Here is a 23,962-nt window from a genome sequence, read left to right as displayed (position 1 = left end):
AATGAAAATTAAACAAAAAAAATTTACACAAAAAATGAAGAAAAATGCACTGTGTAAATGTATTTATTACATACTAATATATTTAAATGCATTTGCATTTCTTTTTTTTTCATCATCACTAAAAATGACAAAAAATATGAAATATACTGTATATAGTGTATAAAACTTTATTTAAAACACTTTAAAATACACGCTGCTTAATAATTTTAATCATTTAATATCATAACCTATTACCCTATTGTGACACATTTCTGTTTGACCTGGCTCGCACAGCTCAGTTGCCGGTGGGTGTGTTTGTTTGCCTAATAGGCGCGCGCCGGAGGCGGAGTTGCCAGTGAGGCCGTGGTGTGTGACAGTTATACGGCGCGTCCCGGGAACACAGAGCCAACACAACACCCACCACCGCAACAACCAGGACATCCACCACCACTACTGTACCACTTTACCACAGCGACCCGGCAGTACGGCAGTACGGCTGTCACCTGGGACAGTGGCATGAAGAAAGGTACTTTATGTGTTAGTTAGCTTACCTTTCTCATCTCTTTTGTCGCTTTGAGGTAAACTATTGTGTAATTATACACCTTTTATCCTAAATACCCTTTCCTGTGTTTAATGACGCACCTGTGGCTATGTTTAGCTAGCGTCCACACACTTAATTAATCACTGCGTAATCAAAACTTAGTAGCCTATTGTTCTTAAATCTGAAATCATATGCTCTCACTTATTGGATGGAGTTGGAATTTTTATGTCTGTTTATTATGATACAGAGTTGTAGTTTATTACTGTACTTGAGATATGTACTCCACAATCACTACACTGCATTACAATGATCATTTACTATATTAGCTGATTTGTAGTACTAAAGGCACCTCATGTAGTCATCTTTACTTCAACTGATACATGAGTATCACAAGAGTTTAGTACACTCTCATGTTTATTCTCATATTCCAGTCTTACATTCCATATTGCAGGCAGATAAATGAACAAATATATTTGATTTGCACAGTGACAATGTTACTTTCTGTTGAGGTATGCTACAATCCCAACAGATTACATAATCGGCCGCTGTCCTACTCCTGTTACCGCTTTAACTTTTCATGCCTTGTGATAGAGTGCCGGCCTCACGCAGCTCTATTCTTTATTTCTATCAGATCCTTCTATGTCAAATCAACTGTCACATCCTGTGATTTTTCATAACAGTGCTGATAAGGAGGAGCGATAGCAGCTTTCGGCGGGGTCTTTCATAGCTCACATGGCGCGACGCACAAGTCGGGATGTCACTTAAAAAGCTTTGGCGAAGCAAATAAAAACATATAAGATATGAGATTTGTCACATGGAGGCGCTTACCAAGGTGAAAGTCAGTAAGCAGGTTAGGTAGATGGATGCTATTATGTGTCATGACATTATCGCCACTTCCTCCAAGGATCGTCTTATATGGTTGTTTGACTTCAAGCCCAACTTAAAACATGCCTTTGTTTTATTTTGGTCTCTGTACGAGGAAGAGTGTCTCGGTGAAGTCTTACTACTGTGTTTTTATTCCTATCTTAGGAATCAGGCTGACAGGTGCTGGATTTGGCACCATTCATAATTGGATTTCATTTATGTAGTCATATGTTTTTGTCCCCCCAAAAAAGTAGACCAGATCCTTTTGCAATCTGTGGCATGGTGGGGACGCCAATAGGCCTGTGATGATCAATAAGGATTGCGTGATGTTTTTGCATTGATTATAGAAACGTGAGCCGATGAATGGAACAGGATTCCTCTCCAGGGGTTATACTGTTCCTGCTTTGCATCCAGCACAAATGCTGCATGAATCCACTGGTCTTATTTCCACTCGGAAGCCACTGTCATCAGTGTCGGGACAAAGTATCCACAATTAGCGGGAAACAGACGTCTTTTTGAATTATTGCTTAAGTTTTTTTTTTCCTCTCCAAAGAGTACCACTATAATGCGGGGATACAATAACACAGTGACCCACGCTGACTGTGAAATGGTATCTGCATTCTCGACATTCTTACTGAGCTTGATCAACACTGAAACACAGGCGCTTCTAAAGCCGAGGTTAGAGTAGCAGAGCTGGATTTTCCGCTGCTTTAGAAGATGATGGGGCTGCAGAATATGAGTTATAGCTAGAGATCATCTCTCGCAGGTGGCGAAAGGTTCACAACGCTCTCTCACATGTAACACCCTCAAATGGAACCAGCAACGCAGCTCAATAAATACATTAACTGTCCTTAGTGGTTTGAAAGCTATTGCATTTTGGAAGTGAAGTGCTGCAAATGCACTTGCCTACTTGGTGTAGCGTCTATACTGTGGTTTAGGCTGCTGTTGAGGCTTTTTTTTAATGTGCTATACAGACACATTTGGGGACACTTTTAAAGATGTATGTAGCGGGTTTTTAACAGTAATCATCCAGTTTGGAGGAGTCGACTGCTGGGAAAAGTTTTGAGCTGTTGTTTCAAGCAATGCACAACGAATGAGCGAATTCAAGAAACAATAAAAGTAGTTGATGTTTGCTAAATACAAGGATGAAGAGTCTTGAACCAGTCATAATGTGCTATATATATATATATGTATATATATATATCACTATATTGACAGTTACTATGGTACCCATTATGTCATTGGATGGTCATATAACCTTGTACTTCGGTACGTGACAAAAAAAAACAACTTAAACTATATTTGGGACGTGAACAAATTGATTGTAAAAGTACCAGATGGAGAGGTAGGATTTAATCAGCTTTGCTTCTTCCTACTCTTTTTGGACATGTGGAACTGTGAACTGATTATGTGATGCACTCAATTGTAATCTGATGCATTCTCAAATGAAATAAAACCATTAAAAAATAAAACAAAAAAAAAATTAATTAAAAAAAGAAAATTAAATAAAATTAAATTATATTAGGAAAGCAGGAAGTGAACAAATGTAACAGTTACTGATTTGTAAAAGTACCAGGTGGAGGGGTAGGATTTAATAAGCTTTGCTTCTTCCTACTCCTTTTGGACATGTGGAACTGTGAACTGATTAAAACCATTACCATTACCAAGTTACACTGCTTTAATTTTCACTAACGTGTGGTATGCAAATGAACTTAACAATGATTTTCATTTTCATTCAAAGCAGTGTCTGTCTTTTAAGGTGAATTATTTTGACAGTCTTTACCCAGGAAGTGATGATTCTCCCATAAAGGTTAGCTGTTGTTGCTGTTTGTTAGTGAACAGGATTTGGGAATTAGAAATGGCAAAACTTTGTTTATTTGTCAGTTTAATTTATGATCTACATATCTCTAAGCTGTTACTACATAACTATTTTCCAGTTCGGGTAAAAATGTGATAAAGAAGATTTATCAAATTTCATGCAGGAGGTATGAATGTAGTGCTTGGCCTTGGTGGTGGTCTGTGCTCTGCTGAGTCTACTGAGCCTACTATAGAGTGTATACTGACTACTCACTCATAGTAGTTCTCATCTTGCTACACTTTGTTTTACAAGTTTTTAGAGCTGGACCTGTACCGTGATTTAGGACCTGTAAGTGTGTTGTGCTCCATGCACGGGGTGGAGAGTGTGTGAGGGCCAGCATTTTGGATCCCACTTCCCCGGCGCTCTGCCGGCCCCTCTGTCGCTTTAAGTCCTCCCCCTCGGAGCCAGCCAACAGCAGCTGTTCCATATTCATCAGGCCCTTGAGTCTTAAAGAGCCCTATCCCGCCTGTGGAAAGAGTCATTCCTCTCGCTTGCTCGCGCTCTCCATCCCAGCGTTCATCCCGCCGCTGCCTGCGCTTCCCTCCTCTCTCTCTCTCTCGCTCTCTCTCTCTCTGTCTGTCCCTCCCCTTCTCTGCCCCCCCCCTCCCCAACTCTCTGTCATACACTCACATGCACTCTCATACACTAAGAGACACACTCTTCTTTCCACACATCTCTATACATAAACACATACACAACACACATGTTCCCTCACACACACGCGCAGCCACTCAGTCCATCAGAGTCCAACATACCTGTGCTGGCTGGGGGAAGCGCTGCTAGAGGGGGGTTTCAGCAGCAACGTTTCTGAGGGTGCTTCGCTGTCATTTGGGGGAAGAAGCCGGTCTCAATTGGTTGCTCTTTCTTCTTCCTCTCATTCCTGGAATGCTAAAACTGGACTGATGGACATTTCAGAACTTTGTCTTCCAGACCCTCTCAGCTATCATAACCAGTAGGTGCTCTTTTTCTTCCTTCACTTCTTTCACTTTTCGTTTTAACTCCTCTTTGAAATCTTCTTTTTGTCTTCAATTGGTCTTTTACTTTTTGCTTTGCATTGTGTCCTGTCTGCATTTCAAACCGTGTTCTTTTCTTTTCTGTCAGTTCATGTGAACTTTTCCGGTTTAGGAGTAAAGCACTGTTCCTACTTTGCTCTTATTTACATCCTGCACGTTACAGGCTTTATTGACAACTGTTCAGAGCAACAGGGCAGAATAAACTCTTTGCATGTGGATTCATTGTGTGGCAACATCTCTTATCCCGAGTTTTACAGAGTCCATTCAGAGCGTGTAAAATCAATTATCCTGCTCAACTTGGGCTGTTTATCCTAAATAAAACCGTCAGATGTCCAGTTACTTCAAAAGATGATGGCTGATGAGTTTATATTCATGGTTGCCTAGGATGTGCATGAGAGAAAAATACAGTTCTGTTGATATAAATGCTAGCCTATATAGAAGTGTAGTGTGTAAATTGTGTAGTGAAATATGGGAAGCCAGGGCAAGATGGATGAAAAGACCCAGTGGCTGGGTGCTCTGTCCCAGTAGCGGCAGCGAAAAAGGCTGCCACCTCAGCCCAGCACTCTGCGTTACCTGATTCCGCATCATTGCATATCATATTTTCAAATTTTGAAAAAATCTCATAAATATATTACATTAAATAATTCTTTATTTAAAAAATGCAATTGAATCCAACTTAAATGCACAGTTTGAATGTTCTACAAATTATATAGAATTTAACAGAGGTGTTTGAAATGTCCAAAAGTTGGACTTAATGCATACTTTTTATACAAAAGACAAGTCAGACATCTAAAAAAATACATTTCCTAAACACCTCAGTTAATAAAACATACTTTATGTTCGAATGCAGAAATTGAAGTTCCAATTTAAACAAAATTGTCACAAATGATCTGACATTTGAATTATCATGAGTATTATATATTGCAGATTATATGATTTTTGTTATAAATTATACATTTAGATAGAGATAGTATGGCAACAATAAACAAATGAATAACAGATGTCTCCTTATTCAACCCATGTTTTGCTTTTATTAATCACTGCAATTAAAAACTTGTGAGTGCAGTCATGCAACTATATAAATATCTAAAATAATATTTACTTTAAGAAACATTTTGTTTTCAGGTGTGATAAAAATCCCACACATTATATTATGTCAGCAACACACCAGGTGGAACTTAAATCAGAAATATCTGCAATTGTTTCTTTTAAGCAGATATGATTATGTCCAAATGGTTCATGTGTTTGGTGAATTGTTGACCGAACCTTATATGAACTCATCTAAAGTTGGAAGCATGTAGTAATATTTTATTTCTAAAACAAATAGAACATAGAACGCAGCAGCACAAACATTACATTTCACTTTTTTTTTTACATATACCTTGAAAATAATTTCATTTTTCAGCTTCACTCAGCTCAACTTTTCAGTATTTCACAACAGACAAACACGTAGCAGTCTTTTTAATGTGAATTAAAATTCACTTGAAATCATTGAACTTTTTAGTATTATGTTAATATTCATATTTTAATGTTAGTACGTGTCTTTTCTTTAACTTCAGTTAAAGTAATGTATGCGCTCAAATGAATATTGAATTTTTAATTGAATCTTTATACCTGCACTTTACTAATACTTTGTATTATAGCTTACGTTTGTAATTATGAACAGGTGTAATCTACTGTAGAATTATTTGTGCAGTAAACTATTTGATGGGATTTATTTTCCCTCAATAACCAGGCAAATAATAAATATATATATATATATTTTACCGCATGTCATTTGTACCCTAAACAACTAAACATAATTTATGTCAAGTACTTTTTAGTTCAGAAGCAGGCCCCTTTCAAGGAAGCGTTCAGTGGCATTTGACTCTCACACACACACACACACACACACACTCACAAATACACATACAGCCACTTTAGGCAGGATGTGAGGACTAGTGGGATGTATGGTCTGCATGTAATTAACAGAGTAACATTGTAAAATCACTTTAGTATCACTCTGTAAATTGACCTCAGGACGTTGCCGTTGCCTTCAGAGTAAAGAAACAAAGCTTTTTTTTTAATGTTTGCATATTTAAATGATTGATAACAAGGTATAAGTTGCATTGACTACATTATTTATTTATTCATTGTGATTTATTTGCCACAAATAAGATTTGCTATTTGTTTTCTTGCAAGTAACACAAAGTTTTTAGTGATTGTAGTAGCTAATTTGTATTACTAAATATTGCTGCTCCACACATGCACACCTGAGTGTCAGCCGGTCAGTTTGTGGTTTTTACTCATCACTACTCTCGCTTTGCTGTATCTCATCATTGCCACTGCTTTAAACAGTTAATTCCGCTATCCATTTTCCTCTCATGAATTTCGACTTTTTTCCTGTATTTCTTTGGCGAGGCAGATAGAAGTTAGCACATAATGATGGATTAGATTCCAATTTATTTGACATTATTCCCAGCTTGCTGCATTAGAGCCTGCAAACACCCATGCAGGAGTCCATCCGCTTGATTCCTATTAGGTTTCAGAAAACAAGGCGAAGGAATTGCATTAGTGTATCTTAAGTTAAAAGCTCTTTGCTCTTTGACCAAGTGTTTCATTGTTGTTGGCCTAATCAGATTTTTGCTGTCTTCATGGAGATGCTATCGCAGGGTAGAGGCAATGGTGGGTAACCAAAGCAGCCGTGCACAGACACTATCCAGATGGGATCAGCTTACGATAATTTGGTTTCAGAATACATTACCAAAAGAGGCTCCCGGCTGGGAATGGCCACCCCGCTAGGAGCCGCGAGCCTCTCTGGCCTCTGAAGTTGCCGCTCCAGCTGACTGGCCCGTCTTTTCCCATGCCGCCTGCATTCAGGAGGCGTTGTGCCGTCTGTGATGTCTATAAATTCAGTCTGTCACCCCATTCTAAATACTTCTTCCTTGTACCAACAGGGCTTTGTTGTCCAATTCATTAGAGAGATTCCTGAGTCCACTGGCCACGCTGGAGCCTTCTCATTTCTGGTATCTAGTATCATTACTTTCACTGTAAATGTGTCACTCAAATTGAGCTGAATGAGGAGAGAGGGGCGCGAGTCCCCAGGCCAAATGGGGATGTAGAGTATATTAACACTTCTTAGATGCTCGATATTCTATGGTGCCATAGATATTCCAATTCATACATGCCAAGTGTAGGCTTGGGACTGCAACTGCAACCCTTTTGTATTTAAAGCGTACATTTTGTCTTTGTAGACAACCCATTTCAACACCAGACCAACCACAATGTGAATGGGATATTTCGACAGTATTTCAAGATTTTTACGGTTGTTGTTTCACGGTGCTCATGTGCCGTGGTTGGCTTTAATACCGGTGGTCCTCGGGTTCCCAGAATGTGATGCAAGTCCAGTTTTAGTGTAAGTCAGAACTAAATCATACTGTACTTGAAATAAAATTACTGTATGCAGCAGGTTTCTCCAGCTGCCGAGGGGGCGCCAACATTCAAACGCCTCTTTCTGCTTTTAGTACCAAAAAAAAGCTATGCCGACATGCGACGCATGTGCACTAATGATACTGAGTTTAGCTACTGCCATTAGCTGAATGTATACCTATCATAACAACAACATGACAGCTCATTTTTTTTAATGCACTTTAATTTGTAGTTGTCAAAAATGTGGAACTTTTTTAACGCAAGTTGCTCCTAAGTCACTTACACTGTACACAGAACACATAAAGGATCCAAAAATTTAATTTAGAACAAGAATTAACTGATACATGAATCAAAACAAAACAACTTGTGGGTCCTACGTACGTCATTAAAATATTGTCCCAGGCTAGTCTGGAAGGATAACACCCCCGTTTCTTCACCCAGATCTCCTTGTAACAGTGCACTGAATCCATGACCCCTCTATCATTTATTAGCATTCAGTGATCCTTATCCTTTATGATGGTCATGACCATTTTTTGGGACCAAAAGAACGACTAATATTGGTGAGCTTCTGAGCTTTTTTTGATGTTCATGTGCACTTCCATGGTGATGGCTTTTCTTTTCTTTGGCGCACTGCCTCTTGGGAGTCATAATGAAGTTTTTCCTCAGTCTGGCTGAGCAAGTACATAGTGTATCTAAGTCCTGCGCTCGGCATGTACGTATATTCCCCACAGCACATGCTGTACCTAGGTCCTGAACGAATCTCATGTTTACTCACCAAATTGAAGTTTTTAATGAATTTGTAATCAGGAAACGTAAACCGAGGACCACCTGTAACTTTCAGAAATCGGGTACCATACTACTAGCTTACTGTGGGTACCACCTAGTGTCACCACGCGTGCCCCACCTGATTTCTCATCCATGATAACCTTGAACACCTCTGCTGCAGTGTGAGAATCTGTTTAAAAATAACTAGCTCCATTAGGCTAGAAGGATAATGCTAGCCTACGTGGGCTCTTATGCCCTTGTGGCAGCCGAGTGCTATCACTGACACGGCGCGTCAGCACTTCTTCCTGTTGCTCCAACATTGAAGGGTTCCTCTTAATTTACAGACAGATTTTTGCACACACAAACACATGTGCAGTTCATACAAGTTCCCAAAATAACTCAAGAAACAGCTGTTAAAAAAAGATTATGTTTCTAAAACTTAATCTGCAATATGTCACGCGACTGAAGGCACATTCTGTTCCACTTGGTCGACAAAGTGAAATAAGTGTGCGATATATTATGATATAACGATATGGGTGTTTATCAGTGAAGGCTATTGGTATTGAGCAGCCAGTTGTTTGAAGGTTATGTTTCTGAGCAGTAATTGAAATGCAAAATAACATTAGGATCGATGGTTAGCTTTGTTTATTTATGAAATCAATATTGAAACTGCCCGTCACAGCAGCAGCTCCCATTCCCACTGACAGCTTCACCAAGTCTCCTCTGTGTGGGCCAGGCCAACCTCGCACCCGCTACAACTTTTACACAAAGCACTTCTTCACATCGCTGTTTGGAAGGCCGGTCTGTACATAAACTCACAGCGTCGAGGGTTAGAATTAATAGTTTGGCATGGCATCGGGAAACGTTGACATAAATAAAACGCATTGAGCATGTATGATATAAAAATCGGGTAAATAATCCCGCTGTCCCATTTCTGGTTCATAAATCGTTTTCAGACGTTGCATTGAAACTTTCCAACCTATTTGAATGCAAGTCACAAAGCAAACATCTCCTTAGGAGAGCACCGTGACAGCGCGAAGTGCAATCAAATAGTTACATTGAGTGGCTGGTTGTTGAACCTGCCCCTCAGAGGCAGAGCCCCCACCTCCCGGCTGCTTGTCCACAGACACCAGACGTGGCGTGCGCTGAAATGTATGTTTAGATTGCCCCTTGAAGGAGACACATTAATTCATGAAACATCCCCCAAAGTTTAATTATTCCTGAATGGCGCGGTGGCGGACCCCACTGTATAAATCAGTAAGGTCTACCCGCCTTTTTATTACCAGCACTATTTATGGGAAATATGTGGCAGCTGGTGAAGATGAGCTTGTAAAAAGCTAGAGGCCATTGCTATGACGATGTCTGCCATAGCCCGCAAACATCGTCATAGCAATGGTCTTTTTAAGCATCATCGATTTATTTAGCCGTAATTTGCGTCGTGTGGCTTGATGCTACTGTCATTTTTCGACATAATAAGTATGCTATAGTATGCTTCCTAATGGCCGCGCTGACTGTGAACCTATACAAAAATACATATATAATTGTGTACAATTTCCTGGGAAATTGATAAAGCTGCTTGTTTTTGGCCTGATCATTTGGCGTATGTGTCGTCTGTTTGTATTTGGCTCGTCTTTTGATGGGAATGATAATTTATGGTGGAGACAAGATAGGCTCTTTGTTTGGAGCAGGTAGAGTTCCCTCCTAAACAAGAACAGCCTATCAGAGGAAGATTAATGAAGTAATTTCATGCATGGCGCTATGCCTATGCCCCCCCTCTCCCCCCAAACGAACAGTCACTGTGTCTAAACCTGTGATTTACACTGGACTGCGTTAAATAGCCTTAACCCTTGATCATAATATTTCTTTCTGTCTGCATGCATGTGCACATTCAGGAATAGCACTTATATTTATGATAAAGCAACCTATGTTTTGAATGTCTTCTTTTGTTCTGAGTTTATATACAAGACATACATCTGTACAAATTTATGTTTTCCTCTGCATTTTTTCAAAGATATTTAAAGGACCACTTTTTGTTTTTCTATTGTATTCTTAAGTTAATATTTACTAGTTAGATTGTAATTAGATTCCTGAAGATTCCATTGAACCGGTCATTCACACACACACACACTGCCTGTATTAAAGGATACAGTATTCTCCAATTAATTAGTAGTATTAGTAATGTAACATATAATACCACATTTGATGTATCGACAATGCATCTATATATTGATTAATACAAATCCTTTCTGTAACACCAGTTGTCAGATAGCAGACCCATAATTCCTTTTTATATACTTATACTTTATGGGCCATTGTTGTTCATGTCGATAAAATGTGACGAAACACATGTAATGGAGACTTTGGTTGAAATGAAATACACTACACTTTTAATCCTGAATGTACTGCATGGAGAACTAGACTGTGTTCCCACTGGACTCTAAAATCATGCCAGTTTTGCTCTGCAAAATAAGTTTAGCGGATTTCCAGGACCCCTTTTTCCTCCCCCACTGACAATATTTCTATTGCACGGCATTCGCTTCCATCAACATCGGGAACTCAGCCCCTTATAAGAACTAGATCTGCCCTGTGCGACCCAGACGGTTTACGTCAGACAAACAGCAGTGCCTATATCACAAGAGGCCTTCTCCTTCCTGCCAGCAGCATCTCCCCAACAGGAAAGAGCAGGAGGTGGGGGGATGGCGGGGGATCAATAGATGTGATCTACAGTACTTCTTGGTCTGGGCTATCATATGGTGCCGCCGGAGCGTGGGGCTCATGTTGTCATAGTGGAGTGAGCTCATTGCTTTATAAAGAAGATATCAGCGCTGCTGTGGAGCAGCTAAATATAATCCCAAACTGGAGACCGAGAGACTTAATTGTACAGACCTCAGAGTGCATGGTCCCTCAAAGGGAACCAGGCACTATAGCGCCCAGCCTAAAGACTATTGATTGAGGCCCTTCAATCTCCTTTGGCACCACAAACACTCTCGTCACATATCAGTTACCTTTTTGTCGTCTTTTCCTGTTTTTTCCATCTTCTCGACTTCCTTTTTACAGCGTAGATTTGACTTAGGAAAATAACTGTCAACTTGTCAGTCATGCTGATCAACAAGGAAGTTAAGGACTATCCAACTTCCTCCAGATGCCTATAGAAGGCGCCAACATTTGAACGTACTGCTAGCACAGGTTGATGACAGCAATTTAACATTAACTATGATTTAATTTATAGGGGTATTTATGGGGTATGTATGTATGTATGGGGACAAATTAAAATTCATAGCAATTTTTATGCAGTTTACTTCATAATTGTGAAAAACATGGACATTTTGTCCAACATTTGGTGTTCATGTATTATTTGATTTAAAAAAAAATGCATGGAGTTGCAAGTCCAACCGTTTTACTGCTCTTTTTTATGCTTCAGCATGAATAATGATTGAGAATCTCCTAAATTAGGGACCTCCTTGTCATAGATTCAAATGTGTCCCCAAGGAGTGCTCAGCTTGCCTCCAACCAAACCACAGCAGACCACGCCTCCTTCCACAATGTTTTCATCTTTCGTATTTTTCTACAGCTAAAACACGCATTCAGGTCACCAAAAAATGGCAAACAGCGCCTTCCCTAAAAGTACATTTACCTCATATTACCCTGACGGCCATTAACGCAGAATCAGTTGGAGAGGTTTTCAATCAGAAGCTGATTGCAAAGTATCATATAATCCTTACCAAGTAGTTTTCCTCGTTTGTTTACCTCATGTGAACACACCCTGCAAGCTTCTTTTTTTGGTGGGAAGCTTTTTCAGCACCCTCCTCCAGTCATTGCTTTTTTTTTTCAAATGAGTCCCTGGCTGTGTGTTGAAGCGGTAAAAGATGGCAGTGGCCCCTGGAGGAGAGGTCAGCTTGGCGGCTGCCAGTGGGCTCAGGTTGTGCTGCAGAGTCTGAGCCGGGCCGTGAGGAGGTTTGTCAGGAGCTAATTGAGTTTGTCCTACCTGCACTGACTCCGGGGCCAGTGGCTTATCAGGCCACATCGCCTGGGGCCTTCGAGACAGATCTGCCCCTACTGGGGCATCTGATATCACCATCAACCCGCCTGCAGGTGTCAACCCCCACTAACACTGCCCAGCCTTACTCAGTCTGAGGTAGCAGGGACGCGACACCTTGGGATGAGGTTAGTAAATGGTCCAAAATGGTGTTTTTGGCACCAAGTGGCCTTGTGTGTACAAAGAACATCAAGGATGTAACTCATTCTATGAGCTGAGCCCCCAGTGCTGCTTTGCTTGCAATGCATGTTTTACACGAAGCCTACAGGCTACAGTGAAGAATATCATGATCCCGCTGAAGTGCACAAGAAGCTCTTCACATAAATACTTACTAATTGGCTCAATTAGATCCCAGATCCCAATTCCAACAGCCGGCGGGACTGTGTTTAGATGTGGGGGCAGGAGTGTTCTTTTCCTCAGATGTTCAGGAACAGTGAGTGTGAGATGAGCTGCCAGATCGTTAGGCCAACTAATCCTGGTCGCGGCAGCACCATTGGAACGATATTAGGGATCTAAAAATTCAGTTGGAAAGACCAGGTTGAATCAGATTAATACCAAACTGCGCGGTGTGCATTTGCAGACGAATATCCTTCTACTCAGCATGAATTTCGATCTGTACAAAGGGAACAAAAGAAGGAGGAACGGAGGAAGGAAAATGTATTTAAGAAGGGCTATATTCTTTGGGCAGAAAGTCAACTGAATACTAAATGCTCTTATCTGAGTAAGCAAGTAAAACACATGGCTTTTACTTTACAGTGTAAGAATGTTCTGTAGCACACACACTAATTAACACCCAAATGTTTATTGGGACTCTATCACACTATTTTATGTCCATTAATCATTTTGTCATACAATGGTATTCTTACAATTAAATTGCAATGGTCCCATTTGAGATTGTGAATATTTATAGACTTTTTTTTTTTGGTAGATTTATTAATACAAGGAGTTAGTATTCCTTCGGTATCATTAATCAATATATGCAGACTTGCTAAAAACATAAGCATAGCAGTGGTATAATGTGTCATAGCAGAATGAGTTAAGGGGATTCTGGCCAGCACATTTATAATAAATGACCACATAGAGCTGGAGGGGAAACAGTTAAGACACTTATGCAATTATGCTAAGTGTCACCCTGAAGCTGGCCTTTGAACCAGGGTTAGGCTTACTCTGAATTTGTGAAATAAAAGCTAAATGGAGCCATCTTGTGCGCCTGCGTTTTAATATATAGCCTTTAATAAGCCAAGTGCAGGTGCCCTATCACACAGGTGCACATATCCATCTGAAACAGAGAACATAAAGCAGATGAACACAGAGCCATGCATTAATGTACGCATATTCAATCTGCATTTATTAAAAGAGCAGCAAGTTCTATTTTAGAAAGGCGTGAAATGGATTCACTTTTTCAAGTTGTGTCTCCAAGGACATTTAAGAGCACAAATGGATTGTTTTAAACCGCAAATCTGAATAACCTTCTTTAATGACATCAAAAATAATAACGTTTGTGTATTTTTAATCAGAGCTAAAAGAGCTAATTTTTTAAACCGGGTAGTTTAGTCTTTATATCAAGAAAAAAAAGGTACTTGTGCTTAGCTGCAGAGCTTATTCCGCAAGGTCAATGGTTTTAACAGGGGGCATTTTTTATTATTTATTTTAGCAGTTAACCTTTTTTTGAATTTCCAGAAGTGGTAGGCACCTGGAGCACCAATGAATATACATGACAGTAGGGAGAGAAACCCCGGGAATGAGATTTAATTTGACACACTGACCCCCATCTCCACGGACCCAGGAAGCCAGGGTGAGAAAATAAGGTTGACCCACTGACCCCTGGGCCTGAACTCCTCTGTCACCCACCCTCGCAATTAAATCATCCACAGTGAGCACAGGCAGTTTGAGAAGAGGCCTCTGGTTTTCTAGACTCAGCAAGAAGCACTCGCAGACTGACAAATATCCCCCAAATATGCAACCAGGTCTGGTCTGGTCGTCTGACATGTCATATATGTAAACATTATCATTAGTTGGCAATATGCTAATGGATTATATGATGAACACCCAACTTTGGCTGCAATGCTGCCATTTTGGAGCCTGTGTATTCAAATTTTGCATAATACATGCAACGCTCAATTTTGTTAAAAGGCAAGCGTAATAGACCTTTCACCCCCATGTGTGGTACCTAATGCAAAGGGGTGTATTTGCTTCCAACTGTGCGCCCTTGCGTTCACCTTAAGAGGTCACTAAGTCTTCCTGTTAGCCTCGATACATTGAGTTATCCACATTTACCGCCGTGTACCTCTACTTTACTGCATTTGCTGACAGAAGAAAGAGTTGAGCTAAGTTGTTTTGTGTTTTTCTTTTAGTTCGCTGCTAAAGGTCACAGCACAGGACCGGAATAGATTGCTGTGGCCAAGGAAGGTTTTACAGAACATTGTATGTCTACAGCCAACCTGCTGCACTTTATCCTGCACACGCTACGGCATTGGGCTGCATGTGTTCCCAAAATACAGTTATTATACAGACAGGGGAAAAAGTCGATACCTTGCCATCATGTTTTCTTTTGGTTGACTGCTGAATGAAGGAGACAATCCAAGCTCCACTGGAGATGCCCCAACTATTTCAGGGTGTGAGCGTGTGAATGCATTTCTTCACTGTCAGTCTTTCTTTCATTATGAAAGGGACATTAGCTGCATATAAACTATTGCCTTTCAGAAGAAGTCAGTGTATTTTTCAGTTGCTCCAAAATAATTAATTAAATCATGTAGATTCAGTACATTTTGTAATGGCAGTAAAGTGCAGCATCATCCAGATGTTTACATAAAACACTGGCTAATCATTTATCTCTATTCTTCCTCCCTATTCCTCCCCTTTCCTCTCGCCATACTTACCACAGGCTGCTGAATAGAATGGCCGCTGATGACCGGCACCTACCCTCCAGCTGTGGGTCCTACATCAAAACAGAGCCATCCAGTCCATCTTCGGTCATCGACACGGTCAGCCACCACAGTCCCAGCGGCAACTCAGATGCTAGCGGCGGCTATGTGAGCACCATGAACAGCCACTCCAACGGCCTGGACTCTCCACCTATGTTCACCCCCGGCGGGCTCGGAGCCGGCACCTGCCGCAAGCGCTATGACGACTGCTCCAGCACTATCATGGAGGACTCGTCCATAAAGTGCGAATACATGTTGAACTCCCTCCCCAAGAGGCTGTGCCTGGTCTGTGGAGATATAGCCTCGGGGTATCACTATGGTGTGGCCTCTTGTGAGGCCTGCAAAGCCTTTTTTAAAAGGACAATACAAGGTATTTTTCTCCTCTCCCCTTCCCCCAACAAAACCTTGAACACATTGATGGAGGTTATTTCTCCCATGTTTTACCACACAAGACACACCACTTGTGATATTACAACAATGAGTGAACATTGTGTAAAAATATAAATTCTTAGAAGACTGATGCACTTGAAGATGATAACCTGAAGATGATAGTAGTCACATGTTCTTATACAGAGTATAGTCCATTTCTAGTTGTGTCTGAAGGTTGCAGCTCATATTTGAGTATGGAGACACTTTGCTTGGTAGCTGACTTAAACACCAAAACAGAAGAACAAGAACTAAACATTTGCATTGCCGTACACGCTCAAAACTCCAATAACATGTTGCGTAATTAACCATCACTGCCTTCATTTGGATAATGTCAGAGTACTGAAGTCCATGAAAACATTTACACACAAATATACAGTATTGGGTTCCAATCCCGGTTTCCAGTGTGTGCACAAAACCAAAGGGAAACAAATATTTTTTGCATGGGCCATGGGTAGTGACAGTGTGATGACATCATCTGTCATGGCTGGTGGTGTATTGCAGACATGACATCCTCACTTAGATGTCAGATTTGGTGGAGCACACAAGCTTCCTGCCCAGATGCTTCCCAGGACATGCTTTATTATTCTTAGCCTCTGTGTGTGTGTGTGTGTGTATATGTGTGTGTGTGTGTGTGCCTGGGGACCAGGGTGCGACCGACTGGCTATCTGCAAGGCATGATGTATCACAGCTTCTCATTAGAGAGGCAATGAAAGGCCCCCCCACTGTGAAACCGTGCGCTCTGTTCCAGATTAATCATAAAGACGGAGATATTTTACAGCCTGGAAAAAAAAAAATCTGCACATAGCACAGCGGTCCAGGTCTAAACCTAGCTGGCTTTCGAACGGAATACATGCAGTTGAAAAACTAGGTGTCAGAAAATTGTTTAGCAGAGTAGACAATTTGAAAATTCTTATGGGTAAATGAGTGTGACATATTGCTCCCAGCAAATGTTCACCCGCGTGGAGAGGCGTGCATTATGAGCAGCCTGGCGGTCTTGATGGGTGGTGTTGATTTTGGACCTTGCATCCCTATCAGCTTTAGACAGTCTATGTACCTTTTGCAGGCAAACAAAAGCATTAGGCCAAATCCTCATGTTTACCATTGCTGCCATCAGCAATCCTGTCTTATTGACAAAAGATGAACATTTTCTCCCAAGTAACAGCTGGGCTTTTGTCCTCGCACTTAAAGTACACCGGCGATAACACAATGGAACAGAAAAGAGGCATCACGAGAAGAAAGAGACGTCTTAAGTGAAGCACGGGCCTAAACAATTAAGAGGAAGGTACATGGAGGAAGAAATTGAAAGCTCCTACCCCCCATCCCTACTCTCCCTCACTTTGCATTGTCGATTTGAAACCCCTCTCTTTCCCTTCTTGGAGGGCTGCCTGTAATGGAGCTAATCTGCCGTCGTTTGTCCGAGCCACAGGAGTTTTGTCAATAACAATCAGCGTTTGGAAAGTGTAATTAAGGCCGAGGCTTTTCATTAGGAAGAAGGGAGGGGGCCGTCTCCAGGGACGGGCATGCCAATTAGAAACTCAGGCACGCGTCGCCGGGTAATTTCAGGGAAAGGAGGGGAAGAAAACCCTGGACTTTTTTAGATTGAAGAGGGACTCTGCTGCTCTTTCAGATGAGAGAAGGGGAGGCTTAATGGCATAATAATCAGACGTGGGTCCCGAGCAGAGGATGCAGGGACTTTTTGGGGGTAGTGAAAGCCTACCAAAATGATAAAAGAAACACATGCAGCGTAGCCGGAGGAAACGGGAAGCAGTAAATTGCACGATGTAGAGCCTTTAGAAGAATGAGAGGGCGGGGTTGATGAGAACTGATTAATTAAAGGAATAACGAGGCAGTCAAGGGTGTAGTGTGAGATGGCCCTCGCTAATGAGAAGAAAACAAAGGACCTGTCTTTTCTCGCCCTTTATCACATTGTTCTATAGCACTTAGGGCAAATAGCATGCTAAGTTAATCTTAACTACCATCCTGACAGCTTTTTAATCACCTTGAACTCACCTTGTTTGCATTCCTCGGCTTCCTAAAATAAAGCCTTATTTATTTATGGGATACAAACATGCATTTTCAATTTATGACCATAGATTCACCTGCACAATATAATCATGTTAAAAAATGGTTATTTGCTTCCAATTTGATTGTGATATTATAGCCTTTCAGGAAGCTGTGTGCCTTCAAAGGTGCAATGAGATTAGGCGTATTCAACTTTGCCACCACCATTCAACTTCTGCATGACTTCTTGCACTTGTCTTTTTCCGACTTTAAAGAAAAACACACCCCCATGGCTGACATCACTCTTACTCCTTGCTGAGCACGCTACCTCAAGCTAGCACAAGCAGTTGTTGTTGTTGGTTCTGCACGTTGAAAAGAACTGCTGGCACTGAATCTGCAATAGACGGCTTGTATCGGCGTGCCAGTGTCGGAGAGTCTAGATGCGGGCCGATATAATCTGATATTATTTTTTGGTTGATATCAGATCAAATATTGGATTGGGACACGCTATTAAAATGTCAAAAAGCTTTTTTTTGGTGGATGAAGGGATGTGTGAGGCCAGATTTGAAGTCAATTTAAAAAAAAATCATTCCTATAGGTACACCTGTGCATTCTTCAAACAATGCACAAATCAGTTATAAATTATATACTTATTCATAGTAATCATATTTCACGATCAGGCTTGAAATGCAATGTCTTCTTAAAGACAGAATATTTGACATGCTTTTTTTTATTGAATCTTGTTGCACCTATTCTAGTGTCCATTTATTTAAAAAAATCATCTCGTTCATTTCATCCACCAAAAAAGCCCCCCCAACTCTTCAATGGAGATAGTTAGGCTTGGCCAAGCCCGAATCAACGTCAACCTGAATCTCAATCCATCCCAGAAGCTCCCTTGTTCTCATTGCCCTCCTAATCATACCCCTTGCCTGCACCTCACGTCCCCTACCAATCCAAAGCATATATCACCTATCGAACCATGGTTTCTTCCCATTTTGAACCCAAGTGTAAAATTTGGTGAAAAACCAAGTGAACTCAATGACCCTCCTTTATATGAAGTAATAGACCTTGACAGTAGGCCTGTAAAAGTCAGTTTAGATTTTGATGAGAAATACTTGCCATTTTACTGTAATTTACTTACAAGACCTGACTTTCCCCTCTGTGTCCTGGCACAGGTCCTGAAAAGCCATAAAATAGATTGAGACAGATACTTATCAAGAGAAGAAGGAGGCAAATCTTCTTCTTCTTCCTTCACTCTCAGATGTTATTGGTAACCAAACCATAACCTCTCGGAAGATGGATCAAATCCCTGCATGGTCTTTGAACAAAGATAAGCCAAAATGCTCTATTTTGGGAAGTGGGACTCTTCATCCATATACAGTATCTGATATGTTAGGGGTGCAACAGTCAGGCATCCTTACTGGTTGGTGCGTATCTCAATGTTAACGTTCGGTACGTACCTAAATAAAAAAATTCTAAAAAATAATACTGATATAGCATACGGAAAATGTGGGCAATATTTTGTACTATAAGCTATACAAGGTTTATCATATAGATGAAAAAGTGTAATAATGTGTAATGTAGTAGGTAATAATATATCACATTAATAACAGGCTTTGTGCCAAAAATGTCCCCTGGACCGCACTTTAGACACCCCTAATTTATATAGTGTTGCTTTTTAGAAATGTACATGTGTAACAGTAAGAGATGAAGAACAGTAAGAAGAACAGATGATTATTTTATTTTGATTAAAGTTATGAGTTAAAGTTATTATCTTTCTACTCATATTTGACCTTTTACACAAGTAAAGTGCTCAAAAACTGATGTCCCTCGAGGTCGGGGCCCGAAGGTAGTGGGCTGGGCGGCAAACGTAGCTGAGAAACGGAGTCTGCAATTGCCTCCTCACCTCGCCGACACAGACAGGCGGAGCACCCCCACTGACTTGCACGAGGTCAGGCAGCAGAAGTGGGACACCACTCAGGCAACCGTTGTTGCTTCGCTCTACGCTTCCAAGCCAAATGCCTCCTCTTTTTGTCCGCTAGGCAGACTGTCTCTCACGTGACATATGTACAGTATGGGAAATAAGCTTTTCTCCAGCCCAGACGAGCACATCCTGAAATGAATTGCAAAACCGAAGTCCATAAGGGTATATTGTCTTGTGCAGGGTAGGCCGAGTGTTATACCGCGTACAGTTGCATTACTATAAATCATTATATGTGTGTATACTGTATGTTACATTATCACATGTGAAAAGAAGTTTGCACATTCTGTGTGGAAGTGGTACTTTGACTTATTCTTAATTTGTCCTTTTTCGAACCCCATTTTAAACCCTTTGAGTTCAGAATAAATACATTTGAGGCCCACTAGTTAGCTCGTTAGCATGCTATGTGTAAAGTAGCCTACACATTACAGTTGAGTAGCATGTTGTAAACAAACATTAATAGGAGTGCAAAGGTGATGGGGTGTTTTTTTCATGTCTAGAGGACTCTAATGAAAGTTAAAATTGCATTTAGAAGTCATAACCAAAAATGTTCAATTTATGAATATTGAATACTACTTTGCTGAAATTCACTTATCACGGTCGGGTGTGGAACCAATTATCAGCAGTAAACAAAGGACCACTGTACATTCAGCTAACATAGCTAAACTTTGTCAAATAGCTACCATTTTTGGCTGGTTAGTTAGTTAGTTTACATGCTCAAAGCAGGAAGAGGACGGGATATAAAGTATGTTCAAAAGTTAAGATTTATGGAGTCTGACAAATTGTTTATACAAAATGTATAAACAAGACAAAAAAGAAACACAGACATGGACACTTTTTTAAATTATTGTATTTGTAGTTTTATGGATGCAGATCTTCCTTTGAATCTCATTCATTTGTGTAGCTGTCAATTTTCAGATGTCGTCCTTTATAAAGTGCTTAGGTTATGGGCTCCTTAGTTCAGTTCAGGAGAAGTCTTTATTTAATGTATATCCTCATCTTTACATCCCAGCTGGTAAAAAATCTACAAGTTTATGTGACCTGGAAGATGCCATGTTGTTGTGGGTGTGTGAGGTCGTCGGATAATGTAAACATCACAAGCTGTCGGAATGAGGCACGACTTGAAGCATATGCATGAGAGCATTATTTGGTCTGCTGACAAGATACAAGTGTGAATGCAAACCAGACCGCACTAAAGTGACCACATGTATCTTTTAACATTTTTGGTCCGGACTACAAGGGTGAAGGCATGCTTGATTTGCATGATTTGTTGATTTATAAGAAGCTATTTTTCCCTCAGAGAGCTGGTGGCATGACAGCGTGTGAGGTTGTGTACTTGTGTTTGTTTGCGGGATGTGTAATATCAAAGCTCTGTAGCTCTTTTAGTAAATCACCAGGTGCAGTTCTCGCACGTGTTCCCTCAAAGCGTGATGAAGTGAAGGCAGGGGGGGGAGGGAGGGACAAAAAAAAAAACACAAGCAAAAGCACCCTCAGGGACGCACCAAGGCAATTGGCTGCCTTTCCGTGATGATAACATGAAATGAATATGAAACTAGACCTTGCTTGGCCGCATTAGCTGACTACATGCCGAATTAACGCAATCATCGTGTCAGCTTTCGGGTTGTAGCTGTTTCCTGCGTCCATTTTATTTTGTCATCTCTCTTTCAAATAAGATGCTTTTTGTACTACCAATAATGAACAGTCTACTTCATGAGAAATGATTAATGACTTTTAATTGTACAAAGAAATCAACAACAAAATAATAATCTATGAATTAACTCCTTCACTGGGCAGCACTGATTGTCTCCTTCTGGCATGTGTGAAAATGAAAAGGATTATTATGGTCTGGCTCTGCTATGACAACAGAGAAAAACAGAGTGGGGAAAGACAATCAGAGCTCATCAGCCGTTTGACTCACACCTTTATTTACCCCCAATTCCAAAGAGATGAGGAGAATTAGCATAATGATTTCTTACCCAGATATAAGGAGGAATTTCTAATTATTTATAACATCTTGGGACCCTCGACTTGATCTGTCCAATAATGTTAACATAATTGCATAAGTTGTCAACGGGTGTTGGAGGGCCAGTGGAGGAACGCCAGTGGAATATTACACAGCTTGCTGCTTCTCTGGATGGAACGTGAGGGTCAGCGCAACAAGAGATGATGTGTGTGTGTGTGTGTGTGTGTGCATGAGTGGTAGAAAAAGGAGTGAACTATGCTGTATGTATATTGTATACACTTATATTGCAGCATAATTGAAAATATTGTAAATTAATGCCAGTACAGCTATTACATTGGTGTATTTGTGTTTATGCTGACTGGTGATGGGTGATACCAAAATACTGGCCACTTAACAGCTTTAGTGTGTATTATTCATATAACAATTTATAATACTTTATCTGTACAACCATAGCCCCTAATCATAAAGGTTAAAATTCCAAAATCAAATATTTAGTATTTATAATCAAAAGATTTATGTATAAAAAGTAGGTTGCACACAACTGGTTTGATACAAGAATCTCTATTATCACTTTTCACTCCAATATAGAGATGCTGCTCTTTTGGTGGAATGGATCAATTCAACCCCAACCCCCCCACTATGGGGGGTGTTGCAGCCCAAAAGCTTGTATGTAGTAATCTACCATAAAAATGTGGAAATGGAAATTTTATAATTAGTAATTGGTACACATTCGATACTTGTATAGTTGTTGAGTATCGATATATAACAGAATTGATAACTAATAATGACAAAAGGATAATCCTTGATCCATTGACCGTGCCCAATGTCAAAAGCTTTAAAGCTAAAAACTCAGTTGAAGTGAGAATAATTCAAATTCATAAGAACTATAATTTTGTGAAACCCTTTATCGAAACCCCCTGAATTCAGTAAAATGTAGGGACGGAGGCAAAGGATGTCCTGCCCTTCCCATTCTTAATGTTAGAGCTGAGTATCACCAACCTCTTTCTTGTGGAGCAATGCAACTCTTTTTCATAGCCCCATACTGGAATCAGACTTTGAGTTGCAACTGAATAATGCATAAGAGCTTTTGCCTGTGCAGTATGTAAATAGTCAACAGTGGTAAGAACAGGTTTAGGTCGAGAGGAGTATTATGTAAAGTGGTCAGGGGCACCATGTCTGGCTCTCTAGCCTGCTATTGAAGCAGTTGAGCACAGGGGGGACATGGCCTGCACCCGGGGCCCGGAGGGGCCATGCACAGAATTAATGAGGGCAATTTAGTGTTGGACCAGTGTTGCATCCACTCTTGGGGACCATTGTAGTTTTAGCTCAGCCCCCCCACCATCCTAACTCTACACCACACACCACAGGCCATTTCCTCCTTTGGGGTTTTAGCACTGGAAGGATGTTAGCGATTGTGCAAATATGTTTTTATATATAAGCTGTAATTGCATCTAATTCATCTTGTTTGTTTCTTTTCTTAGGCAACATTGAATACAGCTGTCCTGCCACAAATGAGTGTGAGATCACTAAAAGGAGACGCAAATCATGTCAGGCATGTCGCTTCATGAAATGCCTCAAAGTGGGGATGCTGAAAGAAGGTAAGAAGAGTAAGAGCATTTTTTTATTTCCTAATACATCATATATATATACACATATATGTGTGTGTGTGTGTATAAGTGAAATGTTGTAGCCTTCATAAAGGCTACCTCAGGAACAGTTTTGTTTTTTTATTTCAATAAATGCAAAGCACTGGGCGGCCAATACAGTGGCTACCTCTCTCCACCCACACAGCAGTAAATAATATGCAGTCTAGCTGGGAACACCAAATATGCTGAATAGCTTCATTCCAGCATCCGAGTAACAGCAATGTAACAGTATTCCGTCTGTAAAACGCACTCACTGGGCACACTCTCAGCTCTCCCCGGCATATTGATCCCCTAAATGCTTTCTGAACATCTCAGGTCTCTTCCTGTGGATGTTCTTTTTTTTTTTTTAAGTCGTGCCACTTGAGAATTCAGTGACAATTAAACATGCTTTGGATGGAATGGTTCCTGCTGGGTTTTTCCCTCTCCCTGACCTCTCTGAGCCCTGTGAGACCCAAAATCATGGCCATTCTGGCGGAGAAAGACATGCTCCTGTTGTGCCTCTCGCTCCTTTTTGTACATGGCTGCTCCTAAAAAGCCAAATGAATAATGATAGA

General features: G+C 40.6%; 1 protein-coding gene across 7 annotated transcripts in view; it reads left to right on the top strand.

The window, feature by feature from the left end:
- The first annotated feature begins 343 nt into the window (after nt 1–343).
- Nucleotides 344–23,962, top strand: part of esrrb (estrogen-related receptor beta) — a 40,829-nt gene continuing 17,210 nt past the window's right edge. Inside the window, exons 1-4 of one of the 7 annotated variants that reach the window (XM_058090980.2) lie at nt 388–505; nt 4,158–4,194; nt 15,349–15,758; nt 23,244–23,369. In XM_058090980.2, the coding sequence (XP_057946963.1) occupies nt 496–505; nt 4,158–4,194; nt 15,349–15,758; nt 23,244–23,369 (583 nt within the window). In that variant the 5' untranslated portion in view covers nt 388–495. Of the gene's footprint in view, nt 506–3,869; nt 4,195–7,191; nt 7,261–15,348; nt 15,759–23,243; nt 23,370–23,962 lie in introns of those variants that run through there. The other 6 variants (XM_058090983.2, XM_058090977.2, XM_058090978.2 and 3 more) reach the window with 6 other exon arrangements.

Source organism: Doryrhamphus excisus, linkage group LG14 (genome assembly GCF_037039965.1).
Source record: "Doryrhamphus excisus strain RoL-2023G ecotype Guam linkage group LG14, RoL_Dexc_Guam_v1.1, whole genome shotgun sequence".
Classification (NCBI taxonomy): domain Eukaryota; kingdom Metazoa; phylum Chordata; class Actinopteri; order Syngnathiformes; family Syngnathidae; genus Doryrhamphus; species Doryrhamphus excisus.
This window is presented reverse-complemented; position numbering and strand designations above follow the sequence as displayed.